The following is a 17,517-nucleotide window of genomic DNA, read 5'->3' as shown; positions in this document are numbered from 1 at the left end:
TGAAAAAGCTCAACGAATCTATGCTTTCATATAAAATAATGTACAGTAATTCATCATGAGTCTTTCTTAAATCAAAGTTGGGTTAATAGACCAATAGACCTCTGATGTGCAGCGACAGTCAGGCTCAATGACTCGATGTCCCAACATGCAACAGTGTATCAGCGGCAGAAGCGACCCAGCGACCCTTCTTCTGCCGTAAAGAAGGGGGAAAGGAAACGTAAATTGTGTGGCGCATGCGCAGAAGCGACATGGCGCAGATCGGGTTCCGGTTGCAGACCAGGCACTGACAAACCACATTTTCCCTGTGTGTGCCATGATGAACTAGACATCCGGCCTGTGTGTATGGAAGATGGCGACACTTATCATCCCTGGAGAATGGATCAAAAACTGGGAAAAATCCGGAAAAAGCGAGTTGTGAGTAAAGCTGAAGCCAGATACGCTATCAGGGTTGTAAACAGTTTTCATTGGCGAAAGCTAATGGACGAAAATACGCCACACATTTTGTATTGAGGGGCTACTATTTTAATTATGCTAGCTGCTAACTAGCGCTAGCGCCATCGACTAAAATAAACTGTTTAAATGGCCGGTTACTGCGGACAACTGCTACTATTTGGGAGACCTCTGGTGTGTTATTGTAAATCCAGTATATCTCTCTTGCTCTTGTGTGGCAGTTTTTGTTTTTGATAGGCTAGTATTTCGTTTAGCTCACGCTCCCTCCAGACGACTAATTCTGTTGTTTCATTTGTAAACATAATAGCTCACAATGCTATTATTAACTGTTGCTCATTGTGTATTTGCATTAAGTTTTTTTTATTTTCCACTGTTGTCTTGCAACACAGTTGACGAGTAGATTGCACTTTGTGTTGTGTAATGTGAACAGCAATGTGAACTGAGCGGTATTTCAGTTAGCTTTGGTACTAGCTACATTTGTGGATAATTTGTTAAACTCTATAATAACACGCACAACCTATCTTTCCATTGTGTTTAAATTCGATAAATTCGAATGCTATTAAATCCGCATCTTTATGTTTTGTATGGTACACCTGCTTTGATGTATTTTTGCATATTCCATCACAGTAGCATATATTTCCTGATAGCACACAGTCGCTGTGGTTCGATATTAAATTATATGCTAAAAGCTAACGAATGGTTGAGCAACAATGAGCAAACAACTGCATCGGGACAACGTAAAAGTAGAATTCAGCACCAAAATCGGAATTCGCCGTAATTACACGTCTTTCACGCAGAACAAAGACTTTCACGGTTTTATGATCACAACAAATGACAGAGGCTCATTGAAGGTGCAAGGCCTCACACATGCACGGTAGATTAGGCCTGCAGGGACGTTAAGCAACATTCATAAAGCCTGCAGATGGATCTGGAGCTCTAACTCTGGCCAGTTGCATTGAACAAGACACTGCAGCCCACTACGAATATTAGTAATTATTCCAGGAAACTTACCAGAATATTTCAGTAAGAGCCGTTATGTTAGATGTCTTGGTGGTAGTTATCAATCATCCCCATTCAGGTTTTTATGCACTGCTTACAACATACCATAATAATTATAGAGTACATTTGCAGCTTTATCAGTTTTTAATAGTTTTGATCCTTCCTTTTGATTCACCAGACAGATCCATGCAGATGAGCTGTAACAGCCCTTCACTGATCTCATGAACAGCTGTATTGGATTTAGTCGGTCCAGGCTGTCGCCTCTCCTGTTTTCTACACTTTTACTGATGTGTCTTTTGTTTCATTCCAGTGTGCAACTCTGCAAAGATCTTACAGAGAAAACGCAGCATGGAAATGAAATTAGAGGTAAGATCAGAGTTCTTCCTGTCTCCTTGTGTTTATTTATGCTTTTTACCTATGCAAATATATGCAGATTGTTAATGTGATGATAATCATTTTGTTTGCTGTGACTTTTATCATCAACACTGAAAACGGTAAATAACAAAGATGTATGAAGGTGAAAATGGTCACGAGAGAATGGTGTGCTATTCAAAGAGAATGAAAAATAATCATTCCTCTGCAGTACGTCTGGCTTCATCTTTTTGTCCTTTAGCTTCTTAAATGAAGCACTGGTTGGCTGGTTTAAAATGTGTTTGGTTTATTACTATAATTATATAATGTAAGCAATATAAATTATTGGACTGCATCAACCAAAACTGCCTAGCATGTTATTAAAAGCTGAAAACATACTGGTGAACCAAAATTGTCTGGAATAATATCTTAATTGAGGAAGAGATCACTTAAACTTTGGTGAAACAAGTTTTCTTTTCACTATTGTGAGTGTAACGTTGTTTCCACGTGCCCAAAACAAATATTTTGACCTAGCAAACTCTGGCCTTATTATTTTTAAGATTATATTATTATTGGTGAAGCCTACCATTATTATGAGTGTTAAATTCATTCGGGTCAAATTCATGTGTTAAGAAATGTTGGCCTGTTCAGGAAGGTGTGGTGTGAAGGAAACACCGGGATCTGGTGTCATGGCCGACGTGTCGGGACAATTGTGATCACGGATACGGATACGGAATGACCATGACATCATAGGAGCGCAGCTTGCCTTCATTCACACCTTTTTTTTCATAAATATATATTAATAAGCTTTTCGTGTAATGAATGCAAACATATTTAAGTGACCTTGAAGATGTCACTTCATTCAATTTTGCACTACAGAACAATACCAAATGACTTTGTTTTGCCTTGCTAATCGTCCATCAAGGTCCCTGATTGGTCAAAAGTGGAGATTATTGTGGTTAGATTCATGCGTGTTTCCATTTTACCACACGATTTTTCTTCATCCTAAATTCTAAGCATCTGTTCCATGTCAGGCTGCTGGGATGTCCTGTTGTTTGCTGCTTTACTGCATCCTTCAGAGTTCTGCTGCCCTTGTGTTGAAATGTCTGACCCTAATGGCAAATGCCTCCCTGCTCCTGTTTCCTTTCAGATATACAGACAGCCTTGTATGAGCTCTGCTGGCAGGTTGTACAGGGAAACCTCAAGTTGGATCTTGCCACCAGCGTGCTTGGAGACATGATGGTAGGACAATTATTGCTGTTTAATATGTGGTCCCCTTGAAATATTACAAATAATGCACTTTGTTGTGCATTTGCCTTGATTTTAATGAAGGTTTATTGAAAGTACAAATATAAACTCATCACTTTTCTCCCTTCAGGAGCTTCGAGATGACATGTCATCTATTTTAGCAGATGTGTTCTGTATTCTCGGTAAAAATCCTGATTTATCACAAAGCTATCTCAATGACAGCGTTTCGATTTTTAACTGACGTATATTTCCATGTTCGTGTTCCAGATATAGAGACGAGCGCACTGGAAGAAAAAAACAGACGTGACCACTACACACAGCTGGTGGGAGCGTGTTTGGTAAGAACAACTGGAATCCTCGATTTGATGGTCAGTGCGGATGGAATTCCGTCATTGATGGCCGCTGCTGTTCCTCAGGTGTGTGTTCCAGAGGCCATCCTGAAAGAACGACTAGATCCAGAAACGCTAGAATCTCTTGGACTAATTAAGCAAGCCCACCAGTTCAATCAGAAAATCGTCAAAATCAAAACCAAATTGTTGTAAGTACACGTCACGGGAGAAAGTTCACATTTACACTCTCTTTGTGTGAATAAAACCATTTTTTTGTCTTTTTTGTTTTTTTTAGTTACAAGCAGCAGAAGTTTAACTTGTTACGGGAGGAGAACGAGGGCTACGCCAAGCTGATCACTGAGCTCGGCCAAGATCTGTCGGGCAGCATCACCAGCCACCTGGTTCTGGAGAGCATCAAATCTCTCATAGGTAACGCAGTTTTTAACAGCGCGTGGTGTGATGTGAAGGCTGGTGCATCACAGGTGCAGATGCTTTTTCTGTTGTTAGTGGTTTCAGAGCAGCTCCGTCCTTGTGAGCACATCCAGGAAACATGGTCTCTTATTCATGTGGTGCGGTTTGCTTGCTCGTTCTGCTTTCAGGGTGTTTCAACTTGGACCCAAACCGTGTGTTGGACATAATCCTGGAGGTTTATGAGAGCCGATCTGATCAGGACGAGTTCTTTCTGTCTCTGATTAAATCCTACATGTGCGAACCTCTCACACTTTGCCACATACTGGGCTTCAAATTCAAGTTCTACCAGGTATGAAAGTCAATAACAGCTCACTCACAACGCTCATTAAATATACAAGTCAGGTGTTGAAATAATAAGTGTTGTTGAATTTATTAATGTACTGCGACAGAAATTGTAGAGTGCGTTCCTGTTGCTAATGCTAATCCATGCTAATCCAAATGATTATTTCTTGTATTTCAGTGATATAAAAAACAATCATTGTTGTTTTCCAGGAGCCCAATGAGGAAACCCCAAAGTCCCTCTACCACATTGCTGCTGCTCTTCTTCATCATAACCTAATAGAGTTAGAAGATCTTTATGTGCATGTAAGCAAATACCAACAAATACTCTTAATGCAGTTCTCTCTCCTCGTAAACATGACATAAATTGTGATCACGCAAACCTGCAATTGGACTTAGATTTCTGGAATTAAAGGCAGGACAGGTGATGGAATTAATATTTAATATTTGTTGTTAACCAACAAAATTGTTGGGATCAAACTCCCCATTAAATTTGGCTCCTCATTCTAAGGAATTTGCAGATAAGATTGACTTAGAAATCCACATGATGACCTGAAAATGTGATATTTAACTATTTAACTGGTGAGACTAAAGCACCGTTGTATAAATCAGGCGTTTTGGATGATTTTGGGTCAATATTGGCTGTGAAATAACCTGCTGCCTCGCTGTCATTCCAGCTGATGCCGCCAGATGTCACTATTGTAGAAGAGCACAAACGAGACATCTCAGAGGCGAAGCAGCTCGATCGCAAGCTGGTTAAGCTGGTGTTGCCCACTGACAAGAATGAAGAAAAGGACAAGGAGGATGATAAAAACGAGAAGGTATTATTGCATTTATAGCACTGGATGAATGCTGAAAGTTTTAAATTCTACATATCTTTTTTTATAACTCTGCCGTGGAGGTTATGTGGCAGCTGGCTTTGATCATAAAACAACATTCTATGTTATGTAACCTTGCACTACCACAGCCTGTCTATACACTATACATATACTATGGGTTTAAGTCACAATATATCCCCATATATTGTGACTTATTGTGAATGACCTGCTTGATGGCCTGTGTTCTCCAAAGTTCTTTTTTTCTAGTTTGTTTATGTCACCCTGTAATAACCAGATATGTATTAAGGTTAAATTGAAAAGTCCATTCTTCTATTCTGGTTCTCACTGTGCTGTGAACAATATTACTTTAAAGTCCAGAGATGCTCAGTTTCCGTTCTGTACCCGCAGCTGCCTGATAACCAGAAGCTCGGTCTGTTAGAAGCTCTGCTCAGAATCGGAGATTGGCATCATGCCCAAAGTATTATGGACCAGATGCCATCTTTCTACACAACTTCTCACAAGGCCATTGCTCTGGCGCTCTGCCAGCTCGTGCACCTGACTGTGGAACCTCTTTACAGAAGGTGCGATCGTATTTCTGGCTTTGATTACAGCACAGTTTCATGGCAAAATGGAGAGAAAATCGACTCTGACAAAGTTGTTTGTTCCACAAAGGGTTGGTGTGTCGAAGGGGGCGAAGGGACGCCCATTGCATCCTCTCAAGAGCAAACGAGCTCCAAGACCTACAGAGTGTTTCGAGGACCTCCGCAGGGACACATTCAGCATGCTGGGCTACCTGGGCCCCCATCTCTCCAACGATCCGATTCTTTTTGCCAAGATTGTGCGTCTGGGCAAGGCCTTCATGAAAGAGGTAAATAAAAAATAAAAACCCACACAACTATAAATACATCCTCACCACTTTTAGAATGGAATTTTGGTTAATTTTGACTTTGTTTTCTTAGTACCAGAATGAAAGCAGACCCGATGCCAGAGACAAAATGGTGAGAAAGAAAGTGGCAGAATGTCTTAATTTTAAAGTTGCCACAACATTCCAATGTTTCGTTTAAGTAATTTAGCTATTTTTTCTCTCATGAATCATATAAATATCTGTATATATTGCAGGATACACTGTTGAGTTGTTTCCTGAGCATTGCAGACCAGGTGCTGCTTCCTTCTCTGTCACTAATGGAGTCAAATGCTTGCATGTCTGAGGAGCTGTGGGGTCTTTTCAAGCTGTTTCCATACCAGCACAGGTAACGCACACACCGACACCGTTTAATTGAGTTGTCAGATAGAAACCTTCCCCCAGGCAGTCTTCTAGTTGTGTGCTAACAAGCCAACAAGGAAAAAGCCAAATGCACAAGTAGAGATTAGGAGTGAGTTAAGTTAATTTACCTGTGTAGACAAACACAGCCAGTTGTTTTTCCCACTCTCGTCAGTGACGATTGAGCCAACAATAATTTGAGCTGGGCACAGTCACGGTTCAAGGAGAATTTCACTGCCTTTCAACAGACTGGGAAATTCTCAAAGGAACTATTTGATATGAACTGAAAATTGACAAATGAAGCAGTTTGCTGACGCGCTGCTGTGCCGTGCATCGCAAAGTGGACGTGGATCTTTTTGCTGAATGTGTTGACGGATCAGGTTTGCCTCAGCATTGCTTGCTTCCATTGTCCACCAGTGCAGAGTACTGAGCGGGTTTTCAAGGCAGCCATTGAGTAATGGTCCTTTCAACAAATGTTCCTTAAATTGGATGGTTTTAACCTGACATTAAACGATATAATAGTTCTTTGCTTTATGTCTTTATCCTGTAACATTCCTAGATTTTTGATTGGTTAACACAGAAATTAAAACGTATCTGTGTTGTTGTTTAGACATCTAATTCCCATGTTGTCTATGCTGGTTCTAACCTGCTCTTTTGACATGTTCCTGTCATCCCTCAGGTACCGGTTATATGGACAGTGGAAGAATGAGACCTATCTCAGCCATCCGCTCTTGGTTAAAGTCAAAGCTCAGACTGTGGAAAGAGCCAAATATATCATGAAGTAAGATATTTTTGTTTTGGCCATTTGCTGGGGTTTTCTAAACACTATTGGACTTTATTCCCAATTTCCATTGGCATGGGTGTTAAGTCTGTGTTTTAAACAACCGCATATCCATTCAGGCTATAATAACCGACTCCAAGCTGTAGCTGAGTGTTTCAATCTCTTTTTTTCCTCTGATTCTCCACCTCTCAGGCGATTGACCAAAGAGAATGTGAGACAATCTGGAAGGCAGGTTGGCAAGCTGAGCCATAGCAATCCCACCATCCTCTTCGACTATGTAAGTGTACTCTGCTGTTCAGCTTTAAATGTGCTACCTGCAACACAACATTCTGTACCTGTAACATTTCGGCTTTTACAATGGTCTCCTTCAGAGTCTGTATATAATACAAGCTATTTCTGGGATTCACACCTGTGAATGTCACCTCTTAATGTTCCTTTGTGCAACACGTGCATGCACACATGCTTTAAGGGTGATTGCATATTAGTGATACAATGATGTTATGAAAGAACTGCATCTAGAAAGACATGATCTACAGTCTCCATATGTGGTGATGCTTAAACCCTCGGTTCTGTCTGGTTGTATGATAGATGCTGTCTCAGATCCAGTGGTACGACAACCTCATCGGTCCAGTGGTGGACTCCTTGAAATACCTCACATCTCTCAGCTATGACGTCTTTGCCTGTATCTTACAAATGGGTGTGAGTGTGATCAGCTGTAGTTGTTTGGGCTTAGTTTTGTCTGCCGTTCTTCTTAACCGCGTCTTCAGATTGCATCATCGAGGCTCTAGCTAATCCAGAGAAAGAGAAGATGAAGCACGACGACACAGCTATTTCCTCATGGCTTCAGAGTGCGTGTTACACTTGGTTGACATGTTACTGTGCGACAAGCATATCATCTAATATATACTTATATTTCTCCTAATTGTCCATCAAGGCCTGGCGAGCCTGTGTGGAGCTGTTTTCAGGAAGTATTCTATTGAGCTGGCCGGTCTTCTTCAGTATGTGACCAATCAGCTAAAGACAGGGAAGAGGTAAGATACCAGCAGCACCAATCAGAAGACCTCTGGAATTTTTTTTAATAATGTTTTTGATTTCTCTTTATTTGCAGTTTTGACCTGTTGATCCTGAAAGAGGTGGTACAGAAAATGGCTGGCATTGAAATAACAAACGAGATGACTTCAGAGCAGTTGGAGGCCATGACGGGAGGCGAGCAGCTCAAAGCAGAGGTCTGATGGTTCAGTTTGCATTCTAATGTCCAAATGCTTTCTACTCTGCCAGTGCTTGAACAGGCAACTTACGCTGCATCTCTTGATAGGGTGGGTACTTTGGTCAAATCAGGAACACCAAGAAGTCTTCACAGCGTCTAAAGGATGTGCTGCTGGATCATAAATTGGCTTTGCCGCTGTGTCTGCTCATGGCCCAGCACCGAAACGGGGTAGTATTCCTAGAAGGTGGAGAGAAACACCTGAAACTTGTTGGCCACCTTTATGACCAGGTAGACATCCTTTTATGCCCATTTCTGAATGTGATCCAACACCTTTTCGTATGACAAACAGAATTTGAATTCTTGATCTGTTTTTCTCACAGTGTCATGACACATTGGTGCAATTTGGTGGCTTTCTAGCCTCCAATCTAAGCACAGAGGACTACATCAAGCTGGTTCCCTCAATTGACGTTCTTTGTAATCAGTTCCACACTCCACATGATGCTGCCTTCTTCCTGTCCAGGCCGATGTATGCGCATCAGATTTTGGTGAGTATTTATTATTATTATGCAAAATATGACACGGCAAGCATGGAGAATCTTTAATCTTTTTTTACAAAAATGTAAACCTACTGTGCATTTATTTTACTTACAGTCAAAGTACGATGAGTTGAAGAAAGCAGAGAAAGGCAACAAGCAGCAGCAGAAACTTCAAAAGTACGTAGCTGCCTGCGAGCAGGTGATGATGCCCGTGCACGAGTCCGTGGTGTCCCTCCATCCACCCAGAGTCTGGGACGACCTCCGCCCTCAGTTCTACGCCACCTTCTGGTCCCTCACCATGTACGACCTGGCAGTTCCACATGTGGCCTACGAACGGGAGATTAACAAGCTCAAGACCCAGATCAAGGAGATCGAGGAGAACACGGAGATGGTGAGGAACTCTTGACATCTCATCACATTGGGGAAAACCTGTTATTTTGTGTGAACCTGTGGAATAAATCTTTCTATTTTTATCGTAGCCTATGAATAAGAAAAAGAAGGAGAAGGAGCGCTGCACTGCCCTTCAGGAAAAGTTGCAGGAGGAGGAGAAGAAGCAGATGGAGCACGTCCAGAGGGTTTTGTACCGCCTTAAACTGGAGAAGGACAACTGGTTGTTGACCAGTAAGAATCCCACATTTCATACTGTGACCAAATCCATGAATCTGACAGATATGTGTGTTGTGATTCCTCTGCTGTAGAAAGAAGAATAATATAGATTACATGTTAAAGGTTCATTTGACCCAATCCCGACATTTTTCCGGCAGAGTCTACAAAGAACGAGACGATTACAAAGTTCTTGCAGCTTTGTCTCTTCCCTCGCTGCATCTTCTCTGCTATCGACGCGGTGTACTGTGCCCACTTTGTTGAGCTGGTCCACCAGCAGAAAACACCTAACTTCTGTACGCTCCTGTGCTATGACAGGGTGAGACACATATTTTTAAAGTTTGGTTATTTAATCATATTTTTATAGCTGCTTTAAGAGAGCTATTTTGTAAATCGAGTCATTTATCAATAAGAGCGTCCTGTTTACAAGAAACCTTCTGTTGTCTCACTTTTCAGGTGTTCTCTGCTATTATTTACACTGTGGCGAGCTGTACGGAGAATGAGTCTCACCGCTACGGCCGTTTCCTCTGTTGCATGCTGGAGACTGTGACTCGCTGGCACAGCGATCGCGCAATTTACGAGAAGGTGCCCCCTCCTGGATGCTTCTATTCACCAGTCTAATGTTTTCCAACTTGAGATTGTCTGTGGAATTGACAGATTTCTTTCTGTTGTGCCCTACCAGGAGTGTGTCAGTTACCCTGGTTTCCTGACCGTCTTCAGAGCCACACGTTTAGATGGAGGGAACAAAGCCGATCAGCTAGATTACGAGAACTTCCGGCATGTGGTGCACAAGTGGCATTACATGCTAACGAAAGTGAGTCTTCTTGCTTTGATTTTCTTCGCCAGAACTCGATGTCTGAGCAACCCTCTTATGTCTGCATCTCTGCTTCCAGGCTTCGGTTCACTGCTTGGAGACTGGAGATTACACCCACATCCGCAACATCCTCATCGTGCTTACAAAGATTCTGCCCTTCTACCCCAAGGTTCTGAACCTGGGCCAAGCACTGGAGTGTCGCGTTCACAAGATCTGCCTTAAGGAGAAGGACAAGAGGCCAGACCTCTATGTCTTAGCAATGGGGTAACACAGTGTGCTGTTAGCTCTCTTTAGAGCATAGAACATTGGGTCCTACATAAGTAGGGCAATGGTGGATAGCATGTGTAATTGGTTAAATGTAGTGGTCTTATTATAACCCTGTTACCTTTGTGGAAGGGAACATTATGCTTTTTTTTGTCATTTAATTTAAACTAGTTTCAAATGAAATCAGAACTTCTAGAATAATGAGGATGGATGCATGAGAATACTTTGCTCTGCTAGTATAATACTGCAAAGTTGATTGGCTCGTTTTCTGCACCGTTATTGAAGAACAGAAGGGAAGATTGCACACTTGCGCTACCAGGTTAAAATTGAGTGTGAGGCAATTGTGTTTAGCAGTTTGCAGCTTCTTAGCAGCAGCCATAACTGGTGCAGGGTGGCCTATTGATTCTGCTGATGTTGAGTTTTCTCTATTGAATTACTTGGCAGGTGTAGATAAAAGGTGCAGCTGAGTGGTACAGAGAGACATAGTGCAGCTTGAGGATGGTTTTGTCTTTTTTCCTGTCAGCAGGTGATGATTATCCTTAAATTTGATCTTGGATATTAAGACTTTTTTCAGCTCTAAGACTGCCAGGCTTTTCCATGCTTTTGGAGACTAAATACAAGGGGCATTTTTAATCACAGGCAGACGCTGTGCTGAGCTAAACAACATTTAAACAAGTGTGACACTCAGAAAGTTGAAAAGATTCCGTTTTCCATGTTTTGCAAACATCCTCTGCGTCTTGCAGTTATTCAGGTCGATTGAAAAGCCAGAAGGTGCACATGGTCCCCGAGAACGAGTTTCACCACAAGGAGCAGCCAGCCAGAAACGCCACCCCTGCCAATCAACAGAACGGCCCCGGGAGCACAGGCAAGCCCGCCTCCAGCACCAGCAAAACAGAGGAGGGGACGTCGGAGGATAACGGTGGGTAAAACACACAACACTTTATTTATTTTTACATTCAGGAGGTCAGAAATAGATATTTATTCAGTTCCATGATGCACTATAACAGTGGAGCCATTCCTGTAACAGGTTTCCAATTGAATGTAAGTAGTGTCTGTGAATCTTGTGCTGACATTATCTGTGTGTTTTTTTCGTTTTGTTTTACAGAAAGGGTCAAACATAAATCTGATTCAGCCACAAAGCTTATGAATAAAGCCAACAGTGCAGCGGCCAAAGTGACCACCAGCAATGGGAATGGTGCTCTCAATAGGTACCAATCTCTTTTAGATTTCTATCCCTCTAAACAAGGTGTGACAACATGTACTAGGTTTACCTTTTTACGAAGGGAGAAACAAAAGAATTTGGTACTAAAGAATAGAGTCGCATCACAGCCTTGGAGAGGATATAGAATAATTCATTTCTTTCCCTTCTTCCACTCTTCAGCCCTTCCTCATTCATGCCAGATAGATAAAATTATGGTAATTATACTTCCTGTGATTGTTTTGTGCACACCTCAAACGGACTCAGAAAAACAAAACATTTATAGCGGTTAGGATTGGGTCCAGCCCAGCTCAAAAGTGGTTTTAAAGTTTTTGGGACATAACAACTCCCATTTGTTGGTTTTTGTATTTACAATATTTCAAAATGAATTGTTCTCGCAGCACCAAAGCCATCAAAGAACGAGACGACAAAGAGCGGAGCGGGAAGGAGAAAAAAGAGAAAAAGGAAAAGACGCAAGGCAGCACTCCCGAGAACAAGGTGGACCGTAGGGAGAAGCAGAGAGATGAGAGAGCAGCCAAGGAGGAGCGGGTGGTGCGCGAGGGTAAGGAGAAGACTCCAAAGGCAGACAGGGAGAAAGCAAAGGCCGAAGAGAAGAGCAGCAAAGACGACAAGGTCAAAGCCATCAGCGGGGAGTCTGCAGAGCTGTCCAGAGAGCGCGATGTCCTCAAGGAGCCCAAGAGCAAGGAGAAAGGAGACCGCAGTGCTGTAACCGGAACTCTCAAGTCGCCAGTTCCCAGAGCAGAATCAGCCGAATCTGAGAGGGGTAAGAACCCGATTCCTCTGCCAATGATTTAACTTCGTGAATAAAGTGGGAACAGAAATATTCGCGATTATGATTGGGCTTTATGGACACCAGTAACTAAAGAGTTGAGCTACTCTAAAGACCATTTTATTGGCTCAGAGTGTGTGTCCCAGATCTTTCCACATTAAATTGCACTAATATCAGCTAATATATTTTTAAGTTGTTCTAATCTGATTTCACAAAGTAGCTGAAAATCTTTACTATGAACATCACCTAAGAAACGAGAGGACCGGTAATAACACAGATTTAGTCATCTAAATGAGGTAGACTGCTGTATTAACCTTCAAATGTCTGTATGCCAAGTCTCCGTTGTGGAGGAATATATGTGAAGCTCTAACAGCTCTCCTCTTCGCCCCCCCAGATCACAAAAGACGAAAGCTCGACAGTCACTCTTCTCCGTCCCACTCCTCATCTGTTAAGGTTAGTATGGCTTGAGGAAGGCTGTACCAGTTTCTTCTCTATCTGCCGGAGCGTTCCCTGCCGTTGCACATTCAGCAGCCCCGAAGACCACCGAGGAGAGTTGTCATAGAAACGCAGGCTCGGCATCTGGAAGCCCCAGGAAAATCCATGAGTTGTCAAGAAATCTATGGACTTGAGCATCGTGTTTTCCAGAATCGTGGGGGAAAAAGAAAAACCCTCAAGGACTTAGCCAAGGGGATGTTGTATATATTGAATATTTTCATATTGAAATATTAATCTATTTTTCTAAAATGAAAACAGTCAATGTGCCTTGGCAAAAAAGAAAGTTTTTTTTTTTTTTTTAAACCATTTCTATATTGCTCGTGGATTTGTTTCTTTTACTTTTTGGGCTTTTTCAAAGTAATACCCACTTGAAGTCAGATGGCCCGTCGAAGGAAGAGCTCTCACAAAGAATTTTTTTAAATCGCCGACGGCTGTTTCAAAACTCAAGACCCCCCCCCCCCGTCCCCCCAGCCCTGTTTTTGCAAGCTGAGAAGAAAGTTCCTTTATTTTAAATGCAACGCACCCAGATCCAGTTCCAGCGCGGAGAGTCTCTAGGGGAGCCCCACACCTGTGCTCCAGCGCCGTAACACACCCCGCCGTCCTCACCCTGCAAGCCGCTTCCACCTCATGGGATGCACGTCCAGTCACTCTTCTTGTGGGCCCCAGCAACGCCGCCCCCGCAATGACCAGCCGTCAGTCGCCGCAGCTCCCGGCAGGCGTCCAGTGGAGCAACACCAGCAACCAGGAAGAAGAATGGGGAATGTCGCCCTTTTGGAACCCGATAAAGGAATAAAAGTGCAGAGGAAAGTGAGCCGGCCACCGCAGAGAGAGGGAGAAGGAATGAGTGGGCGACGCCCGGATCACCTGGAGTGTTGTCCAAACCGCTGGAAGCTTTGATAGGTCTTTATTTAATCCCTCCACCAGAGAAATAGGCTCCTGTGTCTTATCCATTCCTGAACTGTAAGTGACAGCAAGTTCTCTATGTAGGGATGCAGTCAAGCACATAAGAATGGAGTGATTTGTCTTACATAGGCACACACACGCACACACACACACACACACACGCCAGAGCACTTGCACTTTAGGTATATTATACCAGCTGTGCTGTAGAGCTTTTATATTATGCTGCGTGAAATAGCAGACATGTCTGTAGTTATCTGCCCAGTAGTTATTTCACATCTGCTCAGGGTTTCTCTTTGTAGAATTGACATTCCAGATGTTGAGCCCATCAACTCTCTTCTGTCATAACTTTGTCAAAGCCTTAGCTCTTCAGAAGTCAAGGGAAGGAGTATGCTGTTCGTCCAGCCAGCCCCCACCAACCCCCCAACCACTCCTTCCAATTCTCTGCTACTGTCTGACAACCTCCTCCCAAACCCCACCCACCCCCTCCCAGCTCATCTGTCATCTCCATTCATCCCCACAGGACAATAGCAACGAACCCAAGGAGGCCGTGTCCAAGGTTTGAGACAACTCTTCTTCTTTAACTCTTCCTCTCTTCTGTCAGACTGCCGTGTAGAACACAAGAGGCTTATATCTGGCTCAGCAACCCCAGGCTCTTCAAACTTAACAGATGAACAACTTGATTAATAATATCAGTCAGTATAGAGCAGCTCAGGAGCAGCTTGGTGCTGCTTCCATGTCTGCACACTGTTGTTTTAGCTTTTGCCCGTCATCTGTGTGCACAGAGAAAACACCGCGAGTCACAGGGGAAACAGTTCTGTTCAACATATAGCAGCTGTATTCCATCTCTCTCCATTTCGCTTTGACTTAAACTGGTCATTTATTCAGGCTTTTTTTCTTTTTTGTCTCTTTCCACAAGTTGAACAGGGACACGGAACAATAACAGTCTATCTAATTATAGCCCGCTCGCTCTGGGTCTCACAGCCGCCGCCTTAGCAAACGGCTCCAGTGTTGAAACAGGAGAAATGAGTCAGCTGCCATGTCTCAGGTTTATTACAGAGATTTATTACAAAGCTGCAAAGATGCTGTCAGTCCAGGAAAGATCGGCAAATTGCGGATCGGAGGAAAAGGCAATGGATATTAAAGAACCGAGCTATTAATCACGTTTAAGCTATTTAGGCTAATAATTCCCAGCACACTGCATCTCTTAGGCATTTTTGGGTTGCCAGAAAGGATGGCACCATTTAATGAACCAAAACAGGCAGCAACAGTTGCAGCGATCATTAAAATGTCTGATTGAAGCTCGTACGTTTGCCACACGTTTGAAAGCTCAGACAGACGCATTGGTGCGCGTGCTCTTTCGTGTTCACGTACGCTTGTGCTTTCAGCAACACATCACCTACAACTCGGTAACCCGGTCGAAGAGCAGAGAGAAGGAGACGGAGAAGAAAGACACTGATGGCATGCAAGTCCGATCCAAAGAGAAGAAGGAGGAGAAGGATCGTAAAGACAGGAAGAGAGTTAGTGTTTAAGATTACAGCCTTCACCCCCCCCCCCCCCCCCCCTGATTACTGTGTTGGTTTTAATGAGACACAACCCCCCCGGAGCAGCGGCCAAAGCCTTTTAATCACGCACGCTGGGCTCTTACACGCTGTCTTCTTCTGCTTCTTTCTTTCAGGACTATTCTGTCAATGACCGCGAGACGAGCCAAGAACCCAAACGCAAAAAGGACGAAAATGGAACCAGTGCGTATGCTGTCCAGAACCGCCCCCCCGCCCAGTGCAGCGGCCCGCGGCGCTAAACCGCTAACTTCTCTCCCCAGATTCTTTCAAGAACAGCGCGAGCCCCCCCTCCGAGTCGCCGCTGTCAGCCGAGAAAGAGAAAGGCAAGAGGTCCAAATCATCCAGCAAAGAGAAGGCCGAGTCGGTGAAACCTGAGCGCACCTCCTCCGGGGGCAAAAAGGTCACCCACCGCCACCGTTTGTAGACACGCGCCAATCACTGTGTCCACTCACGCTGATCTGAGCCCATCTCGTCTCTGCTGCAGGAGTCCAGGCACGAGAAAGACAAATCTGAAAAGAAAGAAAAGAGAGACAGCACCGGAGGAAAGGAAGAGAAAAAGCAATATCCTTAAACGGAACCCGTCATAGTTCTCCTTATCTTTTCTTCATGACCTTTTTAACTAGGATTTAAAGATTGTGGTTGGCTGGTTTGGTTGTTTTCTTTTTATACAGTCATCCATCCATCCATCCCTTTTTTTTTTAAGAGAATTACCTGCCTAATCAGAGTCGTGCATCGTTAGGAGCCTAAACGTGAGCTGTTGTTGTCAACAGTGATTCTAAGTATGGAACAATCAGCCTGTTGGCACATTTCTTCACACCCTCTGTCTACACGGGCAGACGCAGACCGAGCGAGAATCATGCGCACGTGACAGAAATTCATGTTATTTACAGAAGGAACTTTAAAAAGAAATGTTTCCATCCTATCAATTCATTTTCTTTAACGCTCAAACTCATAAATCTTCTGACAAGCACAGATAATGTGCACTAATCACTGAAGGTAAGGCTCCGTCCTCCTCTGCCACCAGCTCTCAGTAAAGCAGGACTCTTGATCTTTATTCGTGCTATTTTTTATTTTATTTTATTTCTTCCCATTTTGCAGATCTGGGGAAGCCGTGTTTTTAGCCGCAGGGCAGCCGCGCCTGTACCGTGCTGTTAACCTTCCTTTCTGTGTTGTTTTGACGTAAACGTCCCTCCCGTGTTATTGTAGTCGGGCCATTTAACGCGTCCCCTCACGGTTTCATCCCTGTTTTCCTTTAATGTCGGTGCACAACGTGCTGCTCTGAAACGTAGAAAGGTAGTTATGGTATGAAATGGCGTTTGTAATGTTCATGGATTCAATAATCTTTGTATTTTTGTATGTCGGCACAGGCTTTGCTTTTGTTTGTTTTGCTGGAGTTAACATTCTTTCCACGCTCACTTACCTCATATCCTTTTTGAGATACTTAGATACATTTTATTTATTTATCTCCACCTTTTAATCAAAGTAGACAAGAATAAGTGATGCTAATAAAAAGGACCAGTTTGTATATTGTGTACAATAATAAAGAGTAACGTGGAATTCAAATGTTATTTCTTTTTCATTCACGTTTCTTTCAGTGTTTTTTTTTTTTGTTATTGATCGGCTTTTTACATCATTTGTATATTAAAAATGTCCCACTGTTCCTAAAGTTTCCAATTGTAAAGGAAAATTCAAAATTCGTAAGCTTTTTCATGCAAATATGTCACATTGGAATGAGTTTGGGGGTTTTATCTGCTGTAATTCGGTGTAAGCTTCGTTCTTTTTTAAAGAAACAAAAAAAAACAATAAATCTTAGTTTTCCTAGTGTGTCCCTTTGGTGTCTGTTATCTTTCTTTGTTTCTTCTCAATCAGGAAGTGGAGGTTTGAATTTTGACCAAAGGTCACTCCTGCACACAAAGTTTGACAATCAAACATTTTCAAATTTAGAAGTTCTAGAAAAAAAATGTTTTTACATGTGGCTGAAATTATTACTATTATTCTTAGAATAGTGAACTTTTGTGATTTCCAGGTCAAAGCTGAGCTGCTACATTTAACATTTAGTTTTAAAACAGTCGACTTGTATAAACTTCATAAATTATAAGATATGAAAGTTGTTCAACCATCTAAAACTGATAATTTATTCCAAATTCATTAAAACCCTGAA

The 17,517-nt window shown here is 42.7% G+C and overlaps 1 protein-coding gene across 6 annotated transcripts; it reads left to right on the top strand.

Moving 5' to 3' along the window:
* The first annotated feature begins 225 nt into the window (after positions 1-225).
* thoc2 (THO complex 2) lies at positions 226-17,182 on the top strand. 6 transcript variants are annotated; one of them, XM_057055165.1, is made up of 39 exons: positions 226-414; positions 1,760-1,815; positions 2,951-3,042; positions 3,179-3,230; positions 3,316-3,386; positions 3,465-3,586; positions 3,673-3,806; positions 3,977-4,137; positions 4,341-4,433; positions 4,805-4,948; positions 5,354-5,526; positions 5,618-5,813; positions 5,905-5,943; positions 6,065-6,195; positions 6,886-6,987; positions 7,180-7,264; positions 7,576-7,669; positions 7,755-7,835; positions 7,922-8,018; positions 8,096-8,213; positions 8,303-8,482; positions 8,575-8,739; positions 8,846-9,121; positions 9,210-9,351; positions 9,495-9,652; positions 9,790-9,918; positions 10,016-10,147; positions 10,227-10,411; positions 11,155-11,330; positions 11,517-11,619; positions 12,011-12,393; positions 12,794-12,852; positions 14,318-14,353; positions 15,183-15,314; positions 15,473-15,539; positions 15,617-15,756; positions 15,841-15,917; positions 16,306-16,352; positions 16,455-17,182. In XM_057055165.1, exons 1-38 carry the CDS (start codon positions 350-352, stop codon positions 16,331-16,333), a joined length of 4,674 nt encoding a protein of 1,557 aa, XP_056911145.1. In that variant the 5' UTR covers positions 226-349; the 3' UTR covers positions 16,334-16,352; positions 16,455-17,182. The 6 variants fall into 6 exon arrangements, 4 of the variants coding, with proteins under 4 accessions (XP_056911145.1, XP_056911144.1, XP_056911146.1 ...); XM_057055164.1 differs by having other exon boundaries at positions 16,306-17,182; XM_057055166.1 differs by having other exon boundaries at positions 15,841-17,182.
* Positions 17,183-17,517: the final 335 nt, after the last annotated feature.

The sequence above is a fragment of the Takifugu flavidus genome, chromosome 14, assembly GCF_003711565.1.
Source record: "Takifugu flavidus isolate HTHZ2018 chromosome 14, ASM371156v2, whole genome shotgun sequence".
In the NCBI taxonomy this organism is placed as follows: Eukaryota; Metazoa; Chordata; class Actinopteri; order Tetraodontiformes; family Tetraodontidae; genus Takifugu; species Takifugu flavidus.
Note: the sequence above shows the minus strand (reverse complement) of the source record. Positions and strands in the feature narration are given on the sequence as shown.